At 41.2% G+C, this 25882-nt stretch overlaps 1 protein-coding gene across 1 annotated transcript in view; it reads right to left on the bottom strand.

The window, feature by feature from the left end:
• The window catches only part of LOC138152768 (angiotensin-converting enzyme-like), a 44997-nt gene that overhangs the window by 15028 nt on the left and 4087 nt on the right, over window positions 1-25882 (bottom strand). The window contains 9 exon segments of the mRNA XM_069076853.1: window positions 354-577; window positions 2392-2564; window positions 2746-2843; window positions 4394-4585; window positions 7388-7531; window positions 8334-8421; window positions 9250-9408; window positions 10373-10496; window positions 17111-17183. Coding sequence (XP_068932954.1) covers window positions 354-577; window positions 2392-2564; window positions 2746-2843; window positions 4394-4585; window positions 7388-7531; window positions 8334-8421; window positions 9250-9408; window positions 10373-10496; window positions 17111-17183 — 1275 coding nt within the window.

Genomic DNA, 25882 nt, shown 5'->3' with positions numbered 1-25882 from the left:
TCTATCTATCTATCTATCTATCTATCTATCTATCTATCTATCTATCTATCTATCTATCTATCTATCTATCTGTTTACATGTTGTCTCTCTCCATTAGGTTATAAACTCCTTGAGGGCCCTTGAGGGTAGAGACTGTCTTTTGACTCCTTTTGGGTCCCCAGTGGTTAATACAGTATCTGCACATAGTAAGAACTTGATTGAATGATTGATCCCCCTTTCCCCACGTAGTTTCCTCTAGTAAGCCTTTGAGCCCATCTTGTCTTCCCACCCAAGACCCACAGACTCCATTCTCCATGAGCCTCCCTTCCCAGACCTCCTCCTGAGGAGCCAACCCCCCCACAAGCTCCAGTCACCATAGTCCTCTGCTTCAGTGACCAGAAACTCTGAGTTGTGAAGGTAGTTGGAGGTGGAGACGGAGAGGACTACCACATCCCCTATAGCCTCGTGGAAGCCTGGGTTGGCACCTTCTCGGAGTACCAAGGGCAGATTCTTATACTGCATGAAATATTGGATATGGCCCATTTCATGGAAGACAGACATTAGATCTTCCATGTCCACCTCAGTGCACTGCTTTACCCTGAGGCAAAAGGGGAAGGGAGAAAAGAGAGTGAGGGTTAAATTGGAGATGAGGGAGGCCAAGGAAATCTTTCTTATGTAGATAAGTTAAAATGACTAGGATTGATTAGACTGTAGAAGAGAAAGCATGATGTGGTATACTGGGTAGAGCACTGGATTTGTAATCAGAAGATCTGGGTTGGATCTTGGTTGACTTTTACCACCCAGGTGACTTGAGGGAATTTCTTCCCCGTGAGGGACTGAACCGAATGGCTTTAAAATATCTTCCAGCTATAAGTCCTAAATGTAAGTGAGTAACTTCATTGTTTCCTTTAAGACTTTGTTGTTGTTGTTGAGTCATTTTCAGTCGTCGACCTCTTTGTGACCCCATTTGGAGTTTTCTTGGCAAAGATAATGGAGAGGTTTGCAATTTCCTTCTCTAGCTCATTTTGCAGATGCGGAAACTGAGGCAACTGAGGTTAAGTGACTTGCCCAGGGTCACACAGCTAGTAAGTGTCTGAGACTGGATTTGAATTCAGGCCTTCCTGACTCCAGGCCTGGCACCATATCCATTGCATCACCTACCTTCCCCACAAATCATTTTTTGTTGTTCCTTTGTTTTTGACTCTGAGATCCCATTTGGGGTTTTCTTGGCAAAGATACTGGAGTGCTTTGCTGTTTCCTTATTCAGTTCATTTTACAGACTAGAAAACTGAGGCAAACAGGGTTAAATGACTTGTCCAAGGTCACACAGCTAGTGAGTGTCTGAAGCCAGATTTGAACTCAGGAAAATGAGTCTTCCTGATTTCAGAATCTACTCTGCCACCTAGGGACTTGAACTTACCCATCCTTTAAGATCCAGCTCAAGCCCTCCTCCTCCATGAAGCCTCCTATAAATAGTCCAACCCAGGGATTTCTCTCTCCTCTAATCTCATAGCATTTATTGTTCCTCTAAACTCATGGCACTTATTGTCTGTATGACTCATTTGACAATTTACCATGCACTGTCTTGTAATGCCTCTTGTCATAACTACTGTGGCATAGACTTTCATGTCCTCATATCCCACTTTTACACTGGGCTCTGCACACAGTTAATGCTAAAGAAAAAAAGTATTTCTTGCAATTATTTAATGTATGGAGAGTTTTTATGAGGGAAATGCCAATTAGTTCCACCTGGAATCACAGTGCCTTGACAAAAGTAAATGATGTTTTATTAAAGCAGGAGAGATTTCCATTCTTCAGAAAGAAAAGTTTCTCAACTGTCAAGATACTGAAGTGTTAGGTTGGGTGACTAAATAAGGATGTGGAGTGTGTATCCCTGATATCACATAATCAGAGACTATTAGGGTTGGGAGGGATGGTAGAGATCACCTCATCTATTTTTTGGCTTATAGATGGGAAATTGAGGTTTCAAAGGTGGAAGTGACTTGCTTAACAAATCTCTTCACTATAAGCCAAGTGTTTTTATCACTGCACTGAACTGCCTTTCATTGTTTAGATGATTGAATTCAATTATCAAAAAGATGAGAGAGACAGACAGACAAAGAGACAGAGAGACAGCAACAGAGAGAGAGACAGAAAGACAAAAAGAGAGAGGAGGGAGACAAAGAGAGGCAGAGAAAGAGAGACAGACAAAGAAGGAGAGAGAGAGACAGGGACAGAGGGAGGGGAGATGAAAGAGAGAAGAAGAAAGAGATAGAGACAGAGAGAAAGAAACAGAGACAGAGAGAAAGAAAGAGAAACAGAGAGAGACAGAGACCTTTCTGATGCCAGAACCAGGTTTGCACACACATCACTCTTCTTTGGCCTCTAAGTACCACCCTCTTCCATGAGCACCTGAAGTCCTTGCCATTGTAGAAGTCCCAGGCAGAGGCTTGGCATGACATATCCCTTCCATCCCATGGCCTCTCCAGCATTGATTTGAACCAGAATTCAGGGAGAACAGGGAGCAGCCCCAGAGACTGGAAGAATTTGTCAGCCTCTTCAAACATCTTACAGGGTGTCCAATGCTACAAGTCCAAGAAGGGAATATAAGTTACTGCCCTTTCCAGATTGTCAGGGCAACAAGGAATTCATCCCTCCTCCATTCACTGGGACAGGCTGGAAAATGGGGAGTATGAGAGGAAGCATAATAGAGTTAGAGATCAAAGCAGGGTTGGGGGGGGGGACAGGGTCAAATTAGATACTGACCTGGCTCCTCATGGCTGTGGTGGCATCCATTTTGGTGGATGAAGGAAAGGGTATGACTAGGTCAATGATGTTGGTCCAGGACTGAGCCCACATGTTCCCTAGGAGGTGCAGCAGCAGGGCCAAAGATAACACGGAAGGGGAAAGGAAGGAAATAAGAGGGGATGGGAGAGAAATGTGCTTTCTATTTATCCTTAGGGAAAGAAAAGGAGTGCAAGGTCCTTTCTTTCCCCCACTTATACCTTATCCTTCTGGTTACCCTTACCTGGTCTTTTTTCTTTTTGTTTTTTTGAAATAGTTTGTTTTTTCCAGTTACATGTAAAAACAATTTTTAGCATTTGTTTTTTTTTATTTTGAGTTCCAAATTGTCTCTGTCTCTCCACTACCTCCTCACTAAGAAGGCAAGCAATTTAATATAGGTTATACATGCACAGTCATATGAAACCTATTTACATATTAGTCATATATTATGAAAGAAAACACAGACCAAAAAAATCACCCCCCAAAAATGAAGTAAAGGTATGTTTTGATCTGCATCCTGAGTCCACCAGTTCTTTCTTGGATATGGATAACATTTTTCATTGTTAAGTCCTTTGTAATTGTCTTGGATCAATGTATTGATGAGAATAGCTAAGTCATTCACAGTTGATCATTGTACAATATTGCTATTACTGTGTATGATGTTCTGGTTCTGCTCACTTCACTTTGCATCAGTTCATCTAAGTCTTTCCAGGTCTTTCTGAAACCATCCTGTTCATCATTTCTCATAGCACAATAGTATTGTGGAATTTGTTGATGGGATAATTGATGGTATACAATAGTATTCCATCACAATCATGCCATAACTTGTTCAGCCATTTCTCAGTTGATGGATATCCCCTCAATTTCCATTACCTGGTCAGACCAGGCAATGGACCAGTTTTGATCCCCAATACCTAATACAGGATCAGAGAATATCAGAGCTGGAAGGAACCTTAGAGTCATTTACCAGGAGTTCTTAGCTTGGGGTCCATGAACTTGTTTTAAAAAATATTTTTTTATGGGGTGGCTAGGTGGCACAGTGAATAGAGCACTGGCCCTGGAGTCAGGAGGACCTGAGTTCAAATCCGGATTCAGACACTCAACACAAAAACTAACCATGTGACCCTGGGCAAGTCACTTAATCCCAATTGCCCTTCAAAAAAGCAAAAAAAATTTTTTCTAACTGTATTTCAATATAATTGTTTCATTTGTGCTCCTATGTATTTTATTTTATGAGTTTAAAAACATCATTCTGAGAAGAGGCCCATAAACTTCACCAGACTCCTAGAGGGGTCCATAAGACAAAAAAATGTTTATGCCAGAACCTCCAATCTAGTCCAACTCCTTCAAAGATGAGGAAACTGAGGTACAGATAAGTGACTTACTCAAGATCACAGATAGAGTAAGTAGTGTAGTCAGATTTCAAACCCAGAATCACTGATGTTAAATCCAATATTCTTTTCACTACACCACACTGTCTATCTTCTCTCTGATAACCTCCATTTATTCACCAAGCTTAGACCCTAGTTCCTGTGACTCTCCATCCCAGCATCCTGGCAACACTCCCTCTCTTTTCAAATTCCTCTGACTCCTTCAGATGCCTTTGCCCTTGCTCCTATCCTCAACTTACCCAATAGGTGGGCAGGAATGGGCCCTTTTAGGTTAATGTATTGAGACCCATAGTAATTATAAAGAGCTCGGCGCACATAAGCATGTAGATTTAGGTAGAGTGGCTTCAGTTCATGGTAGAGCTGCTCAAGGTCTTTCTCCAAGGTAGGTGATTCATATACTGCTCTCCATGAGGCCCCTGTGTCTGTGTGACCTGGGATGGAAAAGATGGGAAGAGAAAAAGGAAGCTCAGTTCAAAGGTTCCTGACATTTCCTCTAGGCCCCTACCATCCATCTTCCCAGCTCTAGCATCCTCCAGTGGGAAGAGAACAGCATTAGGAGTCAGTAGAATTAGAGTTAGATTACAATTCTACACTGTTAACTAGCTATATCGCCTTGGTCAAGTTATTTAATCTCTCACAGGCTAGTTTACTCATATGAAAAGTAGAGCCAAATGCCCTGATGACCTCACAGGATTGTTGTAATTGTAGGTAATAGGTGGGAAAGAGCTTAGGTATGAACTAAATAATGTCCTTTATGAGTATGAAGTAGAGGTGATGAATTCATTTACGGGATTAGATCTGGTAGATAAGAGTGTCTGAAGAACTATGGACAAAGGTTCACAATATTGCACAAGAAGCAGCAACAACAAACATTCCAAAGAAAAAGAAGAGCAAAAAAGCAAAATGTCTGTACAATGTGGCTTTACAGATAGCTGAGGAAAAACAAAAAGGGGAAGGAAAAGGAGAAAGGAAAAGATATACCCAACTGAATTCAGAATTCCAGAGAATAGCAAGGAAAGATAAGGTGGCTTTCTTAAATGATGCAAAGAAATAGAACAATAGAATGAGAAAGACATGAAATGTCTTCAAGAAAATTAGAGATATTAAGGGAGAGTTTTATGCAAAAATGGTCATGATAAAAAACAAAAATGGTAGAGGTTTAATAGAAGCAGAAGAGATCAAAATACACAAAAGAATTATACAGGAAAGATGTTAATATCACTGATAACCAAAAACCACAATGGTATGGTTACTGATCTGGAGCCAGACATCCTGAAGAATGAAGTCAAGTAGGCCTTAGGAAGCATTGCTAACAATAAGGCTAGTGGAGGTGACAAAATTCCAGCTGAATTACTTAAAACCCTAGAAGATGATGTTGTTAAAGTCTTGCACTCAATATGTCAATAAATTTGGAAAATACAACAGTGGCCACTAGATTGGAAAAGACCAGTTTATGTTACAGTCCTAAAGAAGGGCAATGCCAAGGAATGTTCAAATTACCAAACAACTGCACTCATTTCACATGCCAGCAAGGTTATGCTCAAGATTCTACAAGCTAGGTTTTAGTAATATGTCAATCGAGAATTACCCTAAGAGCAGGATAGTTTTCAAAGAGACAAAGGAACTAGAGACCAAAATGCCAGCATTCTTTGGATTATGGAGAAAGTAGGGAAGTTCCAGAAAAAAAAAGGAATCTACTTCATTGACTACACTAAATTCTTTGCCTGTGTGGATCACAACAAAATGTGGCAAGTCCTCAAAGAGATGGGAGTATCAGATCATCTTACTTGTCTCCTGAGGAACCTGTATGTAGGCCAAGAAGCAAAAGTTAGAACTGAACATGGAAAAAATGATTGGTTTAAGATTTGAAAGGGAGTACAACAAGGCTGTAGATGTCATCTTTTTTATTTAACTAATATGCAGAATAGATCATACAAAATACCAGGCTGGATGAATCAAAAACCGTAATTAAGATTGCAGGGAGAAATATCAACAATTTCAGATATGCAGATGATGCCACTCAGATGGCAGAAAATGAAGAATTAAGAAATCTTTTGATGAGGGTGAAAAAGAAGAGTGTAAAAGCTGGCTTGAAACTTAACATTAAAAAAAACTCCAATGGTCCCCTAACTTCTTGGCAAATAGAGGGAGCAGAATGAAAATGAAAGATAGTGTCAGATTTTATATTCTTGGACTCAAACATCACTGTTGATGGTGACTGTAGCCATGAAATTAAAAGATTCTTGCTTCTTGGAAGGAAAACTATGGCAAATCTGGACAGCAGAGATAATTTTGCCAACAAAGGTCTGTATTAGTTAAAGCTATGGTTTTCCAGTAGCAATGTGTGGCTGTGAGAGTTGGACTATAATGAAAACTGGGTGCCACAGGATTGACACTTTTGAATTGTGGTGCCGGAGAAGACTTTTGAATGTCCCTTAGACAGCAAGGATATTAAATCAGTCAATACTTAAAGAAACTAATTCAGACCATTCACCAGAAGGTCAAAAAACTGAAGCTGAAGCTTAAACACTTTGACCACATAATGAAAAGATCCTGATGTTGGGAAAGATTGAAGGCAAAAAGAAAAGGGGATGGCAGGGAGTGAGATGGATAATGTCATGGAAACAATGAACATGAACTTGGACAGACTTTGAGAGATAATGGAAGATAAAAGGGTCTGGTGTGTGATGGTCCATGGGGACTCATAAAGAGTTGGACCCAACTGAACAACTGAATGACAATGAGAAAAAGTTTTGAAAAATATCAAGTAGCATAAATGCATATTATATTCCTTATGTTATCTCCTACTGCAGCTCTAGGACCTGGGGAAAGGAGATCAGGAAATTTAGAATTCTCTCCCTGGGGCGGGGCGGCTAGATGCCTCAGTGAGTAAAGCGCCAGCCCAGGAGTCAGGAGGACTGGAGTTTGGTTTCAGCCTCAGACACTTAACACCCACACAAAAAAACTAGCCATGTAACCTTGGGCAAGTTACTCAACCTCAATTGCCCTCCAAAAGGCAAAAAAAAAAAAAAAAAGAATTCTCTCCCTAGGGTTCCTTCCCCATATAGTCTGCTCCACCCTCTTTTAGGACATATCTCTAAGTTTTCTTTCCCTTTTATGGGATCAATATCTTTGGTGAGCAGGGGGCCATTGAGGAGCTGCAACCTCAATGAGCTAGGCCCTCCAAGGGGCCACTGGAGAAGTGTGGGGGATTGAGGTCCCATTTGCCTTACCATTGAGCCGGGCAGCCTTGTTGCTAAGCTCCACATACTGACTGTAGATGGGGCGGAGCTGCCAGCCCACAGAATTCCTCCAACCTTGCCAGGCCCAAAGTAGTTCATCATAGTTCCGAGAGGAGGCCATTACCTCTGTAAGATCTGAGCCCAGGGAGAAAAAGATTGTGACAGGAATACAGGTTTTATAGCCTAGGACCCTGGCACACCATTTCCCAGGGCCTCTTCCCACCCCAACCTCACTAACCTTCTCTGGCAAAGAGAAGAAATGGTCCCCTACCCCTCATTCACATTTCTTGCCCTGTCATGCCCTGCCCTCTAGGCTCCACAAAATTTCCATAGTTTCTCATAGTCTTCCTCTAGGCTCACATAAGATGAGGTGACAGACTAGAAAGCCCATAAAGGTAGTGTCAGGGTAGTAAGCAAATGCATATTCTAGAGCAGGGGGTCTTAGCCTGGAGTCTATGGAATCCCCAAGGATTGTCAGTCGATTTTGTAGGGTCCATGAACTTGGACAGGAAAAAATATTTTTACTAACCTTTGTAATTTTACAAGTTTCATTTAATGTGTTTAAAAACATTATTCTGAGGAGTCCATATGCTTTACTAGTCTGCCAAAGGGTACAAAAAGGTTAAGAACTAGAGGGCAAGGATGAAGGCCTCCAGGATTTTTCCCTCTCTAGCCCCAATCATGTCATGGATACTTGAGCTCTCTATAATAATGCTGTCTTCCTACCCCTTTCTTTCCTTATTCTTCTGGACCCTGGGTGTTAAAGTGGGACCAGTGAGACCTCTCAGGCAGTGTCTAGACCTCTCCAATCTACCCCATCAGGGAGCAGAAGAGTAAGAAGATGAAAGAGTATGCACTGATAGGGAGCAGGAGCAGGACAGGGACCCAGTGAAGGAAGGAGAGTTGCGCCTCCCTCTGCTTTTGTCTCTCATCTCACCAGGCTCTAGGGACATGCAAGGTCCCTCTTCTAAGCACACATCAGCCACATCGTAAATCGTCTGCATATTTGCTAGAAGCTCATTGTACTGGAGGTGGAAGGAATAGGATAGATGTTACCCCTAAGCGGGATTCACCTTGCTCCTCCCCCATATCGCACATTCCCCACCCTCAAATACATGTGCTTCCTACTCCTCCAACGTCCAGGCTTCCTCTCTTTCCCACCAAGAAGAGCGTACTTGGGGTGGCTAGGTGGTGAAGTAAATAGAGCACCAGCCCCAGAGTCAGAGTTCAGATCCAACCTCAGACACTTAACACTTACTAGCCATGTGACCTTGGGCAAGTCACTTAACCCCAATTGCCCTGCCTTCCTTCCCCAATCCAAAAAGCAAAAAAAGAAAGAAAGAACGCACTTATGACTTATGATCACTTGAACCTTTTATGCCATCTTCCTCCTTATGTCACCCCCCCCAAGTCCCTAAGTTCAGAGGAAGGATGCAGTTTCCTACAAATGCCAAATTTTTGATGCCTCCATCCCCCAGTAACAATTGAAGGCATCTAGGCAGGGTACTAATCACAGATATCACCTGCATATCTATTCCTTCTTATCCCTATTCAAGGGACCAATATGAATAATATCAGAAATTAAATCACTCTTCATAGAAGGCCCATGACTTTCTCAACTTTCTCTGGGTTCTCAGTTTCCTGTCCCTTTTCCTAGACCTTTCACTCTGGCTCCCTCAACTTGTTTATTTCCAAAGAGCTAGTCATCAAATGATGTATCACTGTGCCCTGTTCATTCTTTTGTTGGTCAAGGAGAGACCATCAACAGTATCTGAGCCCCACAATAGCCTGGCATTGAAGGGACCGGCCCAGAAAGAATTTGAGTATAGTTGTCCTTGCCCTGGGCCTATTACCTCCTTAAGGTCATCCTTGGGTAGGCTGGCCTTCTCCATTTCCCTCAGCTTCCACAGGATGCGCTTCAGTAGTGGGTCCCCAAAGTTAGTGGTGTTAAAGTGGCGAGCTTTTGTGCCATAGTGCAATGTGTGCTGAGCCATGATGAAGTCCTTTTCCATCTGGGGAGTGTCCAGGAAGGAGGAGGTCATAGGGTGTCTCATGGGAGAGAAGAAAGGGGTCTTGGAGTACCTATGTTTAGCTCTAGAGATACTCCATCCTCTCTCCTCCTCTCTGCCCCCACCCTCACTTCTGCTACCTTTTCCCTCATTCCTGCACATCTAGTGCCTGGATTCTCAGCTTTGGGAAGATGCCAGTCTAGGAATATTAGGAAATGGATAAGAAAGGAGACATGGGAACTCAAATGCAGGATGCACAGACAGATGGGGAAAAGCTACAGGTTCTTGTCTCAGAGTCTGGAGAGGCACTGAGAAGCTTGAACTCTGCCCTCATTTGAGTACTTAACCCTAGCATAAGAGGCCACATCATCCAGGATGCTCTGTCACTTCCTAGAAAGCCTAAGAAGACAATAAGAGGGCACTTGGAACATAGATTTAGTGCTGGAAGGGACCTTAGAGGCCATGAATCTAACCCCCTCACTTTACACATAAAGAAACTGATTAAAGTCCAGGGATGTCAAGTGGCCAGAGTCACATAGGTATTAAGCATCTGAGGGTCATCAGGTTTGAACCCACATCTTTCTGACTCCAAGTCCAGTCTACTCTACCACCCTAGACTGGCTCTCAAAAAAATCTGGGAGCTTGGGAGGTAGTGAGCCCTGCATCTGTGTCCCATTGCCTTTAGATTTCTCTTTTCATCCATCCCAGTCCCATAGAAAGTCTCAAAGAATGGGGGCATTTAAATCTGGATAAGAGAAAACTTAGTGGGGAATAATCATAAGGGATTTAGGGCTAGGTATTTCCTTCCCCTCACACCCTGGGGCAAGTGGTGTATGGGACCTCAAGACTTACTGGGACATTGGTATTAAGGATAAAAATATAGGGCAGCCCCTTGGGAGTGGATGCCACAAAGAGGAGAAAAGAGAAGAGTCTGGGTGCCAGGCAGGGGAGGACTAAAGGGGCCCACCATGCACTTGCGGTTATACTCAGTGATGTTGGTGGTGTAATTCCAAAGGGCCGCTGTGTATTCATTCCACACAGGTTGAGCTGTCTTATCATACTCTTCTAGGAATCTATGTGCCGCTGACTCACTTTCTGATTCTTTTTTGTGGAAGGTGAGGTGACTTTGGGCATAATTCCCTCAGGAAGAATGATAGAATCATAGGTCAGAACAGGAAGGGTCCTTTGAGGTCATCTGGTCCAATCTCCTTATTTTGTTGTTGTTCAGTCATGTTTGACTCTTTTTGTGGGCAGTGGTTTGCCATATCCTTATCCAGCTTGTTTTACAGAAGAGGAAACTGAGGCAAGCAGGGTGTCATGACTTACTCAGGGTCACACAGCTAGTAAGTATCTGAAGCCAGATTTGAACTCAGGAAGATGAGTCTTCCTGACTCCATGTCTGACACTTTATCCATTATACCACCTAGCTGCTAATTTTACAGAGATAGAAACTGAGGCTCAGGAAATTGGTGTGGTTTGCCTAAAGTTATTCACCAAGTTAGTGGCGGTACTAAGACTAGAACCTAGAACTTCTGACTAGTGCTCTTTCCATTACACCACATTGCCTCTGGGAATAGTGCTGCTCAGACCTTCCTTCTACCCTCTATCCAGCCCTCCTGGTCCTTAGTCCTACTTGAATTCTCAGTTCTCCCCGTCCTGAGCAATGAGAAGCATTGCCCACAATAGCAAAACAGAAGTATGGAAGACCCAAGAGGAATAATCCAACATCTGTCCATAGCCAAAGGACATCCACGCTGTGGGGCTGCATACCTCCTGGCCAATCAGAACACACTCCATCAGTGTGACCTCACAGGCATACGTCGGTTAAGAACCTGGAACTCAACAGGAAAGCAATTTCTGAGCCAGCTCATTGCCCATGTTGGGATCAATACAGAAAAGGGAGGGCTTTTGCTTAGGGGCTATAAGAGATATCCAGAGCAGGCCACATGTCTGATCTCTGCTCAGATTCCCAGGAAATAAGAGAGGTCCTGGAATCAGGCCTGTGCTAGGAACTTGGGAAGTAGTGAGCCCTGCATCTGTGTCCCATTGTCTTTAAATTTCTCTTTTCATCCATCCTGGCCCCATGGGAAGTTTCAAAGAACTGGAGATATTTAACCTGGATGAGAGAAAACTGAGGGAGAAGAGCCATAAAAGCTGTCTCAGAGAGTTGGACTTGAAGTCAAGTAGACCTAAGTTCCCATACTTCCTCAGATACTAGCTTATGTGATCCTGAACACATTACTCTCCCTTAGCCTAAGCATCTTCATCTGTGTAATAAGAATGTAAATTTTAAAGATCTTCCCTGCCCCTAGGCTAATGTGCACCTGAAGCCTGGGGTGGGGGAGGCTTGTTTTTCAGTAGATACTTCTTGATTGGCCAGTGAGTCAATAAGGTTGTTACATTCTCTGAGCCAGGAGAAGGCTATATAAGCCCTGATGTGTAGCTTTGTTTTTGGGACTCACTTTGAGAAGTGTTCTGTGATTTGATCTGAATTCTGGGAAGCCGTTGTTGAGAGTCCCCCGGCTTTGAAAAACCCAGAATGTGGAAACCCAGATGTTGACTGGGTATGGATGTAATGGTTGGACAGTTTGGAAAGCTGTCTACTTGATCTGTTAATGTCTTGATAATTCTGCCTGTATACTTTGAAGTTCGGGGTGCTGACCTATTTCCCCTGAACAAGGTAAACGATATATGTCTGACTGATTAAAGTAAGCTTGTTAACCCATTTTGAGTTGCTTTCCTTTATCAAAGCAGATCCAAGAACCTGTGGTAGCTGCAAACCCTGAGGACGCTTGGGGTGCTTGCTGCTACAGTCTGTAAAATGGATATAATAACTGCACCTACCTCAGAGGGTTTTAGTGGGGAATAAGAGTAAGATAATATTTATAAAACATTTTGCAGACCTTAATGGGCTATTTAAATGCTAACCCTTATTATTGTTATCATTATTTTTAAAGTATTTTTTTTTGTCTTTTTATTCCGAAGGGGGGAAGGCAGAACACATGGGTTTAAGTGACTTGCCCAAGGTCACACAGCTAGTAAGTGTTAAGTGTCTGAGGCTGGATTTCTCAGGAGTCCTCCTTACTCCAGGGCCAGTGCTCTATTCACTGTGCCACCTAGCTGCCCCTATTTTTTAAGTATTTGAAGGTCTGTCATATTGGTAGAGGAATTGAGCTTAATGTAATTGGCCTCAGAGAACAATGGATAGATGCTGAAGAAAGGTAGATTTGGCCTTAATGTAAGGAAAAACTTTCTGATGAGAAGTGCCAACCAAAATGGAATGGGTTTCCTCAGCAGATCTCTACCTCTGGAGGTCTTAAAATAAAAGCTAGGTGATCAATTGACAGAGAGACTAAGGGGGATTTTTCTCAGTTACAGATTGGATTCATTGACATCAGAAGGCTCATCTGAGATTCTTTTTTAAAAAATTGTTTACTTTTAGTTTACAACATTCAGTTCCACAATCCTTTGAGTTCCAAATTTCCCCCCCCTTCTCCCCCCGTCATGGCAGCATGCAATATGATATAGATTCTACAAATACCTTTATTTTAAACATTATTCAAGTTGTAAAGAAGAATTATAACCAATGGAATGAATGAGAAAGAAGGAACAAAACAAAACTCAAAAGAGAGATAGAGTAGTAGTTTGCTTCAATCTGCATTCAAACTCTGTAGTTCTTTCTCTGGATGTCGATATCCCTTTCCATCCTGAGTCTTTTGGAGTTGTGTTATAGCCTTGCATTGCTGAGAGGAGTCCAGTCTATCAAAGTTAGTTGTCACAGATACGATGTGTCTGTAATTGTGTACAAAGGTCTCCTGGTTCTGCTCTCCTCATTCAGCTCAGTTTCTCCAGGTTATTGTGACACTTCTGAGATTCTAAAGCACTCTGGCCTAATAACAATGATTACAACAATTCTGTAACTTGCTCAAGGTTACACAGCCAGGTGTTTCTGGGTGGGTGCTAAGTGTCTGAGCCCGGATTCGATACCCAGGTCATCCCGACCCTGGAGCCGGTGCTCTTACTCTGTTCTTTTTATTTTTATTTTTTTGGCTTTTTGGAGGGGGGAAGGCAAAGCAATTGGGGCTAAGTGACTTGCCGAAGGTCACACGGCTAGTACGTGTTAAGTGTCTGAGGTCGGATCTGAACTCAGTTTCTCCTAACTCCAGGGCAGGTGCTTTATTCACTGCACCACCAAGCTTCCCCAACCTGTCTTCGTTTCCTTTACTTTGGGTCCTCATCACCTCTAACCTGGGCTATTGCAATAATAGCCTACTGACTGGCCTCTCTGATCACTCTAATCCATTCTCTACACATTTGCAAAGTGATTTTTCTAAAGTTCAAGTCTGACTATGTCACTGCCCTACTCAATAAATTCCAGTGGCTACATATTATCTGAAGGATCAAATATAAACTCCTCTGCTTGGCATTTAAGACCATTGGCCCTGTCATAGCTTTCCAAACTTATTATAAATGAATCTCCGTCATAAACTGGAAGTCAAGTCGTACTCAACTTTATGTTTCTCACACATGGGATTCTGTTTCCCATCTTTGTTCCTTTACACAAAGATAGTGGCTAGGTAGTGCCATAGTACACAAATAACTGGGCCTAGAGCCAGGAACACCTGAGGTCAAATTCAGCCTCAGACACTTACTAGCTGTGGGAGTCTGGACAAGACTTTTAACTTCTCAGACTCAGTTTCCAAAACAAGAAAATGGTCATAATAATAGCACCTAATTCCTAGGGTTGCTGAGAGCATCAAGTGAGATAATATTTGTAAGGTGCTTAGCATAGTGCCTGGTACACAGTAGGTGCTAAATAAATGCTTCTTCCCTTTGCATTGACTGTACCCTATACCTATAATGCCTCTTCACCACTGCCTATTATAGCCCTTAGCTTCCTTCAAGACTGAGCTCAAGCATCACTTTCTCTCCAAGTTCCAGTCCCCCTTCCCCTGACTTGCCCCATTTCCCCAGATACTAGTGCATGAATCATCTCTCTGTCCCTCTGTCTCTTTGTCCCTCTCTCTCTGTCTCTCTTTCTCTGTCTCTCTCTCCCCTTCCCCCCTCCCCCCTCACTAGATTGTAACCACTTTGAGGACAGGAATGATTTTACTTTTGCCTTTCAATTTTTTGCACTCCCAGTATCTACTACGGTGTCTGGTGCATATTAATTGATTGATTGCCAGTGACTGGGAATGCATTACGTTATTGAGGTATAGGTAGCACAATGCTAAGTGTTGGTCTTGGAATCAGGAAAGCCTGAGTTCAAATCTCATTTCAAATATTTACTAGCTGTGTGATCCTGGACAAATCCTTTAACTTCTTTCAAGCTCAGTTTCCTCATCTGTAAAATGGGAATGATAATAATAGTACCTACCTTGCTGGGTAGTTGTAAAAACTGAAAGAGATAACACATGTAGAGTGCTGCAAACCTCAAAGGACTAGATAAATGCTAGTTTTTAATGTCTGGGTATTTGTTGGCACTCTTTCTCTGACAAAAATAAAGCAACTTAATACATTTTTGTTTTGCCTTCATGATAATTTCATCCTTCTAAAAGTGGAGAAAGCAACAAAAGCAGCTCTTATTCTAAGCCTCATTCTGACCAAACAAGAACTGGTTGCTGAAATAGAGATGATGGGAATCTTCTGGGGAAGTGACCACTCTATCTTAGTGTAACCACTAGGGGATGCTATCTTGAAGCAAAAAAATGAAAGGAAATGGTGCTTTCTTCTCACCTCCACCCATCCCTTCCCAACTCTTCCCTAAGATGATACTGAGGGCTTGGCAAGCCCTTAAGTCAATCCATGCTTCCATTTTGATTCTCACTTCACTGAAAGTCTTTGAAATGCCTAGGATAGGACTGTGGGGGAGACAGAGAAGTGGAGAGTGAACTCTTATCTACAGGCTTTCTGTCTCCAAAAATTAAAAAAAAAAAATCCTGCTTTAAATTTTTTTTAAACTAAGTCTTTTCATACCACCCAAGTCTATTTACCCATGACTCAGTAGATTAGAGTAGATAGTCCTTTGCTATTTATTAATAAAAAGATTAAAATTATAAGATATAAAATTATATAATATATAAAATTATAAGAATCTCTCATAATTACAATCTCAGATCTGCTCCTGTAAGTAAGGTGGATTTTAGTGTGTGTAAAGTGGATTTCTGTTATTCTTTCTTAGAGTTTTTGTTTCCCAGGATCTATAGCCATAAGTTTCTTGTTCCCAGGTATTCTCACAATTATGGTTCAAAACATCTCAACCACGCTTGAGCAGCATTATATAATGATAAATGATATAAACATTCACTGTGACTATGCAGCAAGATACAGGGATGAGGTGATGTAAACTTGTGAGGATATTTCTGGCAATATGCCTTCTTTGTCTGTTGCCCTACAAAGCAGGTGCGCACTGGTCAAGGAGTGGGGAACCTTAGGGTTGCATGCATAAGTTGGGATGCTGTGTGTGCCTTGATCAGACCCCATCAAGGCTTGGGGGGAATCTGTATTTGCCTAAACCGTCCCCCATTGACACTTGAGGGGATTTAGGGGAGTGCACAAGTTGTGCCTGTCTCGATTGACCCCATTGAGACATAGGTGTCAATCGAGGCCCCCCCCTTCTCTCGCTGGCCCCTATGAGAAGGGTGATTAGGGAATGCTGTAGGAGTTTGTCCTCCCATTATCAGCAACCCTCTTGTGAGAAGACTACACCAAAATAAAGTAATATTATTAACCCCTCCAAAGCTGTCTTCCTGTCTGACCAGATCAAGAGTGAACCTGCACTAGCAGCCCTCCTGTGTGCTAGTGTCATCTGTCTTACACCTCCCATGAGGGATGATAAAACCTTCGTTATTATAGATGAAGATTCAAACCTCTGTCCTATCTAGGTGTGTGTACTCCAAACTATCTATTGTCATCCTCTATTGCAATCACTGTATATGCAATTGATATACAAATGGAGATGCATTGGTAAATGTTTAACAACTGGCCTTCTGGGGAAAAAAAGTATAAGAAAACACTTTTAAATCTAATCTTCATTATTAACATTTTCTCCTCCATTTTGTTAAGTCCAGACAATCATCAAAACAATAAATCAAGCCTTAATCTGTAGTATTTCCAATTTCCAAAGTATAAATGCTCACACTGAAAATTTGACAATTTAGCCCTTGAAAACCAGTTTGAGCTGGTTCCAGCATGCCTCTGTAGAATATAGATATGAATCAGTGTAGCCATAGCTGGTCAGAGTTTTGTATGAAAAAATAAAGAATTAGAGACAGTTTAAGGAGATTTTTTAAAAAAAAGTTTAGAGAAGGTTTAAACTATGTAGGAAATGCCTACCAGGGGCATAGGGGAAGCACAGGGGGAAAGGGGAAAGAAATTTAATTTTCTCTGTCTTTTTGCTGATCTAGCTACACACTCTTTGTGAGGAATTAGAATAGAATAGCTAGCAGAGGAGATAACCCAAACTTTTCATTTTCATTTATAGCACCCACTGGAGCATCTTTGCCTCCCCAGTCATCAGACTGTTGTCCTTCACTGTCCGCCCTCTACTCCTCTCTAAGCAATGTACTAGTGTCCCTGTTTCCCATAGCCCCTCCAACATTTGTCATTTCCCTCTTTTATCATCTTTGCTAGTCTGATTGGTGTGAAGTGTAACCTCAGAATTCCTTTCATTTGCATTTTTCTAATAATCAGTTCACAGTGGAGCACAGTGACCTGGTCTAGTCATTCTGGAAAACAATTTGGAATGATTCCCAGAAGGTTACCAAGTTGTGTATTCTCTTTGATCCAACTATACTACTACTAGGTCTATATCCTCAAAGAAATCAACGAAAGAGAAAAACAATCTATATATGTAAAAATATTTATAGTAGCTTTTTTCTTCTCAAGGTAGCTAAAGATCGGAAACTGAGGAGGTGTCCTACATTGGGAAATGGCCAAAGAAAATTTGGTAAGTGAATGTAATAGAATATTATTGTGCCATTAAGAAATGATGAAACAGACAATTTCTTAGGAAACTAACAAGACCTTCATGAAATGGTGCAGACCGAATTAAGCAGAAACAGAGTAATTTATAACATTATAGAGACAAAATTATAGAGAAAATGATAACGTTGTAGAGAAAAACAACTTTTTATTTTTCCTTTTGGAGGGCAGTTGGGGTTGCCCAAGGTTACATGTCTACTTTTGTGTGTGTGTCAAGTGTCTGAGGCCGGAACTGAACTCGCATCTCCAGGCCCGGCACTTTACTCACTGTGCCACCTAGCCGCCCCAAGAGAAAAACAACTTTGAAAGACTTCAGAAAGCTGATTAATACAATGTTGAATGAGTCCCCCTATAAGGACCCCTTGTGTCAGAATCCCTGCAGCTGCCTTGGGGTGCACTAAGACCAGCTTAATGCATGAATTCTCAGAGAGATATGAAAGGGAGACAGGAGTCCATATGGGGGAATCATATAGCTGAAGTTTATTCAAAGAAAAGTGTGTTTATATATCTTCTCAACCCTTTGGTGTATATGCAGGCTTTGGAGTATATAGGATTGATCATTAACAGGGGAAAAACAAAAGAAACAATCAGCTTTCCAGGGAGGGCTGAACCAGCCTGTTACCAAACAAGTGAGAGGCCAAGAGACCATTGGGTGTCCTTGATGGACTGCAGGCAGCTGTGACCTTCAAGACCTTATGACAAAGACTTGTGCATTTAACCTAGTACAGCACCTTTCTACAGGTCTTCAACCTGGATTACTGTTGTTAAGGTTACCTGGATACGGAGACAACAGTCCCCTCACATCCCCCAAAATGAAGATGAAACATAAACACTTACCTCTTAACAGTGAAGTGATCAACTTAAAACTTTTAGACGCGGTTAATGTAGGAATTTGTGCCAGACTATGTAGCTGTCTATTGAGGGATTTCGTTTTCAGGTTGAAAAAAATTGCTCATTTGGTGGAAGAGAGGTAATAAGAAGGACAAATTAATTTTAAAATACTTGTTACTTGAAAAATAAAACAAATAAACTATTTAAAAATCCCAAAGACCATGAAAAGCGTGAATGAATGAGAGTAAAATGAACAGAACCAGGAGAACATTTATACAATAGAATATATAATATTGTATATACTATATAATAGTAACATTAAAAAAAAAAGCAACTTTGAAAGATTCAAGAACTCTGATCAAAGCAATGATCAACCATGATTTCAAAGAACTTAAGATGAAGCATGATATTCACCTAATGAAAGAGAGGAGATGGACTCAGGGTGCAAAAAAAAAAAGATTTTCAGAAACGTTCAATGTGTTTTGTTTTGCCTGACTATGCATATTTACTAAAAGAGCTTTGTTTTTTTCCAGTTAGGTAATACATGGGAGGGAGTAGAGGGTAAGGATAGAGAAGTGCCTCTCCCCAAAAAAAACCCACCAAACAAAAATAGTGGAGTAATGTGCAGAAGAGAACACAAAGAAAGCCAGAAAGAATCACAAGTAGAAAAGCTTTGAAAGTTAAACATTGAATTTATGCTATATATAATATAATATAATATAATATATTTTAAAATAAAAGCAAAGGACTGTTAGGTTGTACAAGTGATAGAGCAACTGGCCCTGGAGTCAGGAGGACCTGAGTTCAAATGTGAACGCAGACACTTACTAACTGTTTGACCCTGGGCAAGTCACTTGACTCTAATTACCATGGTAAGAAAAGCAAGCTATTCATAACAGAGACCCACAATTTCATGAACAATTCTCTTTTTCCTATTCTACTGTGTTTATTGAAATGTCCATTTTATTGTGTGTTTATTAAGTTCAGAATAAAAAAAAATAAAAAGGCCATGGAGACTGGGAGGAATCTCAGAAGCATCAGAAAAGAACAAATATCTCAATTTTCAAATTAGGGAAGAAAGTAGAATCTGAAAACCAGTGACCCTGGTTCCCATTCCCAGGAAAATTCTAGAGCATAAAAAGAAATGGTTTGTGAGTTTAGAAAAGAAAAGAATGATCTCAAACAACCAAATGGATTTCTTCAATAACAGCTCATGACAGATGATTTTCATTTCCATTTTTCACAATGTTAACAAGAGACTGGCAGATCAGGAGAACGCTATAGAGTTTACCTAGATTTTTTAAAAATCATTTGACAAAGACATTCATGTTATCATTGTGGAAAAGATGGAGAGATTTAAGATAGACAATAATGAAATTACATGGATTTGGAACTAATTGAATAGCTGCTCCCAGGAGTACTCATTATTGATTGGATATCAATTTGGGATGGTCTCCAGTGGAATGTTCCAAGGATATGTTCATGGTCTTGGGTATTGCATGAAAGTTCAAATGGCAAGTTTATTAAATTTGAAGGTGCTTCAAAACCTAGGAGGAATAGTTAATACTTTAGATAACAGAGATCTGCATAGAGTAGAAATGAAGATGAAATCTAATACAGATTAATAGTCATTTTGGAGGGTTAGACTTGAGGACTCGAAGACCCAAATATTTTTTATACATTTCTTATATTCTTTCTTGTATAGTTATTCAAATTTGTGCCTTGAAAGGACAGTGATAATAGAAAAAACACAGGATTGAGAGTCAAGAGTAGGATTCGAATTCTGGTTGTGGTTTTTTATTACCAGTGAAAGTTAGAGGTTATATTTTGAGGCAGTCAAGATAGTGTTCTTGATAGAGAAGTCGGGGAGTATGGGATCAGAATGTTGCACCCCCTTTCAGATTCTGTTGTTTTATTGTTTGATTTTCCTTAAGCATTTTTCTTTCTTATTAGAAAAGATTGGATGGTGTGAGTGTAAAGCCACACACGAGCAGCTTTCCAGAGGACTGCAGCTGTGAACAGCTTTCAAGGTTCTGATTACATAGTATAGCGAACTCTCTATTTATTCAGTAACAAACCAGAACAAAACATTCACAGAAAATCAAGGTACAGCATTCACAATTTTACAACTTATCACAGAAAATCAAAATACAGTATTCACCATGTCACAACTCAACAACTTATCTCTAAAATGGCCACATAGTTTTCACTAAAGTGGTCACATAGTTTTCAACAAAGTACAACCATTTAGTAACTCAATCATTCAATCATAAAAGTCAAAGTTATCCACCCATGGGGTGCAATTAAGTTACAGCTTCAACAGTCACTACTCAGTACCCTCTTAAGGGGTAGTGGAAAATACAAAAACCCATCTACCCCTAGGTCACAAGTATAATAGCACTTGTCTTGTAGGACTGTTGTGAGGATCAAATGAGTTAATATTTGTAAAACCACCTGGCACATATTAGACGCTACATTAATGTTAAGTAAAAGTTTCTGATAGATTAGACTAAACCACAGATTGCATTACTGCACTAATACTTTTTCTTTGACAATACAAATAAAAGGAAGCAAGACAGTTCTTTTCCTCAAAGAGCTTATGTTCTAATGGGGGGGGATTACAAGTAAAGGGGAGAAAGAAAAGGGAGGCATTGTAATATATGGTACATGGGTAAAACCAATTTACTATTACATATGCTTATTAAGTCGGATGGTACAATAATAAGACTTACACTTATCAACACATGAAATTAATCTTTATTGACTATTCAATAATAAGAAAATCAAACCCTCCAGGAACAAATTGACTGAACTCCTAAATGTTCCAGAATGTATCTCATCCTAGTGCGTATGACAAGGTTCTGTCCTTGCCCATCAAAGCCTACCCTCTGAAGTGGCATTCTGGCACATCTCTATCAATTAGGATTTCTCTCAACTGAACACAGGATGTTCACATTCCCAAATGTGAGGAATGCAGGAGAGTCTCTCCTAGTCTTTACTCCTAATAAGTTCTCTAGCCAAGGATGTTTATAAATGACATCTAAGCTCTGGTTATCAATAGATTATATAAACTTATAATGAAAGGAAACTCAATAAAAGTTTCAGTTAATTAGCAAGTATTTATCAATTATCTACCAGATTTGGTACAGATGCACACATGCATACATTATTAGTAGCTGTTTACCAAGTCACACACACACATCATTAGTAGGTTGTATACCATATTTGGGGAACACATACACCATTGCCAAACTATACCATGTATGTATCATTTTATTACAGAAAAACAGCAATTGTTCATCCTAACTTAACATATAGCCAATATGTGTCATGTGGCATGATTTGGGAATTATGACTAGGGAGTGATTTTGAGTTCTAGTTCCAGGAATGATATGGTGAAAGTTCACCTATCAAAGCCTACTGTCCTAAGGACAGAGTTCAAGGTCTTTTGGGAGAAGACAATGATGCTGAGGTGTATATTGCCCACTGGGGAAAATAGTGACCTGGCACAGTGGATAGAAGTCTTGCTTTGGAGTTAGAAAACCTCAGGTCAAATCCTGCATTTGGCACATCCTAAGTGGCTATGGGCAAGTCATTTAGCCACTCAGTGTTCTAGGCAATGCTTAACTACAAGTAGATTTGCAATTTGCATCAGTGGAGAAAGTTTTTATACTCATAATACCCATGAAATCCCAAATCTAAACCTTTCCCATTATCTACAAGTGTTCTACACATATTGGGCACTTAATGCTTGTTGAATGAATGAATCCATCTTTTACTAAATGTAATTAACTAAGTCATTTAACCAAGAGGCACCATAATACAGAAAGATAAAGTGGAAAATTTTGGAGTCAGAGGGCCTGGTTATAATCTGGAGTTTTTGGCAAGACACTAATCTTCAGTTTCCTTATTTATAAAGAGCTAAGGTTCAACTAGTTGACTCTTGGAATTTCTTCTGTCTGTAGATCATTTATAACTACCGTGTTTCCCCGATAATAAGACCTATCCCGAAAATAAACCCTCTCCTTACTGTGTAAGATTCCTCTAAAATAAGCCCTCCCCCCAAAATAAGCCCTATTGAGATTGCTACTGTAGTGAAGGTGATCCCCTGCGCTACACGCTACATTACGGTACCCTCTGTATGCACCGTCCCCCCCTCCTCCCCCGGTGAAACGCACGCAGCGCTCCGAGGTGCATCCAATCAGAGCTGCAGCAGTGAGCACGTCATCCTGTTCTTCCCCAGTGATTTGCTTGCTGGCGCCATTGAGAGCAGTGCCACGGAGGAGAGATGAGGCAGGACAACATAAAAACCCAGTATGTAAGCGGGAGTGAGGGGGCATGATGGAGGATAAAAAGGGCATGATGGAGGAAAAAAGAAGAATTCAGGGGGCATGATGTAGTGAAAAGGACTGATGGTCATAATTTTATTATTCTGTCTGTTTTGACCCCCAGACATGAGTACAAAAAGGAAGAGCTATACTGTTGAGTATAAGAAAGCAATTGTAGAGGAGTCACATGGCAAGAATCTTGCAGTTTTCTGTAAAGAAAAACTTTTGGATCTTAGAATAAATAAGCCCTCCCCTGAAAATAAGCCCTCTGGTGTTTTTCTGTCCAAAAAATATAATAAGACAGTGTCTTATTATCGGGGAAACACGGTATCTAATGAGCTATATTTCATATATTTGGTTACTCCTTCTACTGAAATAAATTTTAAATATGCTGCAACTTAAGTCAATGGATTTTAAGACTCACTGTGACTCACTAAATAGGGTATCTCACCCTACAGGAGAATGGGGGGAAGGGGATGAGAGGGGGGATGATGAAAGGGAGGGCAGGCTGGGGGGGGAGGGAAGTTTGAAGCACCCGCTTTTGAAAAGGGATGGGATCAAAGTAAAGAATAGAACAAGTGGGAGGTGGGATAGGAGGGAGAGAAATATGGTCAGTCTTTTACAATATATCTACTATGTTAATGTTTTGCATTAGCTACACATGTACAACCTATACTGAACTACTTATCTCCCCAGTAAGGGTGGGTGATAAGGGAGGAAGGGAATGAATCTGGAATTCAAAGTTTTAAAATCAAATGTTTAAAAAATATATATATATATACACGATTATTAATACTATTTTACATGTAATTGGGAAATAAGATATACAGGCACTGGGGCACAGAGATCCACCATGCCCTACTGGAAAAGTCAAAAGGGGTATTGGAGAAAATATGGGAGAGAGCGGATTGGAGGAGGGGATATCCTGTGGGACTGCTATTTTGGGGTGGTAGGTAGGGGGAAAAAGGGGAGAAAATTTGTAACTCAAAATCTGGCAGAAATGAATGAAGTAAATCATAAGTTAATAAAGCATTTGAAAAATGAAATAAACAATAAAAAAAGAATTACTGTAGCTTGAAAAATTCACTCCCTGTGGCCAACCTGGTTGATGGACTTCTCCAAACTTAGCCAGGCTGATCCTTAGATAACAGAATCAGGGCCTGCACTTGAAACCTTCTGCTTCATCCAAAGCTTAATCTCTGCTGGTATAGCTTTCAAGTTCACTGAAGACATGTTTTCATATCCTCAGTACCTACAGCAGTACCTGGCATATCATAGGTTCTTAATAAATGTTTGTTGAACAAATGAACAGAAGCAGTCGATCAGTCACTCAATAAACATTTATTAAGTATCTACTATGTGTCAGGCACCATGCTAAATGCTAAGGATACAAAAAAAAGGCACAAGACAGACCATGTTCCTGATGAGGCAGTTCACAGGCTAACGGGGAGATAGAGCGCAGCAGCTATGTAGTAACACTTAGGTGCACACAGAATAAATTAGAGATGATCAAGAGGGGAGGTGCTAGAATTTAAGGGGAATGGGGAAATCTAGCACATTAACTAGGACTTGAAGGTGTCTGGGGAAGCCTGAAGGTAGAGATGGAGACAGTCAAGAGTCACGGGAATAGGAGAAAACCTGGAGTGGTGAGATTGTGTGTCTTGTGCAAGGAATGGCAAAGAGACCAGTGTTACTGGATGGCAAAGAACATGGAGAAAACTGGAAAGATTGGGGAGAGGCAAGCTGATGAGGTTTGAGGGTGTTGGGACCCTGAGAATCCCAAGGCAGAGTTGCCTGGAATAAATTCACATTCTCAAGCCTTCTTTCAGTCATGTGGCAAAACGTTTATTGTTAACACTTTAGCAAAAGCAGGCAATAGTCCTTATGGAACCTGTGAGAGAATGAGGATGGTGCTGGGGCTTATATGGAAAAGGGTCATGGGAAAGGAATGCCAGGGTTGCTAATTAGGTAATCTAGGGATCCAGATGTCTTTGGGAGTTATGGATGGAAAAGTATAGGGTGTATACCAGACATTGGGGGAGCTGTCAAGGGATTAACCTTGGGGATCTGGTGCAAGGGAGCTCTTGGGCCAGCCGGGGGAAAATTCCTTGGACCAGGCATCTCTCTGTCTGCTCTGATAAGAAAATGGGTTCTGCAACAAGAGAAAATTTTCTCATAGGACAGAGACCTACTGAGAAATCGGGAGGCTTCCAGAGAGACATGATCTTAGAGCTGGGGCATGAGCACCCTATCATTCCCCTCTCAAACAAGTGGGACCCAAAGTCTTTTGGGGTAAGAGGTGAAGTTCTTGACTTCTGAAATTGCTTCCTGCTGGCAAGGGGCATAGAGCTGTCCCTGCCTTACTGGGGTCCCTTTCAAGGAGTCAGACTTTAGAACCTGACTGATGCCAGGTCCAGTGGATTGAGGGCCTTTGACTCAGGCAAAGGTTGGTATGCAGCCTGAGTAGTCATCTGGAAATTTATGGCCTGGAGCCTGGTGGAAACAAATCTGGCAAGGAGATTAAGCAAACTAGGGTCAAACAGGAGTAAAAGGAATATGATCAGGAGCCAAGATCCCCATGAAGAGGATGGCTTGGTGGCACTGAGGTTATCATAAACTTCTTGCATCCAATTAGCCTTTTCCAAAATAAGTTCTGTACGGATTTCTACCTGCCAAGAATTGTTGATGTACAGCAAGAGGAGCTTGCCAGGGCACATAGACCCTGCTGGAGGCAAACATGTGGTCAAGGGCAATTCTGTTATCTAGCACCACATTTGCTAGGGAATCCAAAGATTGCTGGATTTCCCAGAGGCTGTACACTGTTTCATTTGCCAATTGGTGAATGTTCTTTGTAAGGTTAGAGAGAATAAATTCATGTTGTAGGTGACCATACCAGGACATGAGATACTCTGCTTACTTTTTAAGGAACCAGAGAGCATTTCCCCAGAATCCATGCTTTGCCCTTTTCAAGGTGGAGGTCCTGGGCTTTGTGACATTGAAAATAGCAAGGAGAGGTGGGGCACTAGAAATCCAAGTGTGCACCCCAAAGTCCTTGTAAAGTGTTAAGCACTGGGTGACCAGAATGGCAGTTCTGGGGTCTTGCCACGGAGTGGCGTTTTGTTTCACCTCCTCCCCAAATGTTTTGCCACTTGGTCCACCCATCCCACAAAGGACAGGGAAAACAGGGGCAGGGGAAAGGAAAAAGAGTGGTGTAGATGCTCCAGAGTCCAAAGCCCTGGGGGCCATAGGAAGGGGTTCATCCAAGATACCCAGTTTGATGGGGGAGGAGGAGGGGTTTATGGGCGGTGCCATGGTTGTTTTGAATGAATATGTAT

Source organism: Petaurus breviceps, unplaced genomic scaffold, assembly GCF_028583685.1.
Source record: "Petaurus breviceps papuanus isolate PSGF00001 unplaced genomic scaffold, PetGlider_PUasm1.0 90925, whole genome shotgun sequence".
In the NCBI taxonomy this organism is placed as follows: Eukaryota; Metazoa; Chordata; class Mammalia; order Diprotodontia; family Petauridae; genus Petaurus; species Petaurus breviceps.
The sequence above is the reverse complement of the archived record's forward strand: the minus strand, read 5'-3'. Positions and strand labels throughout refer to the sequence as shown.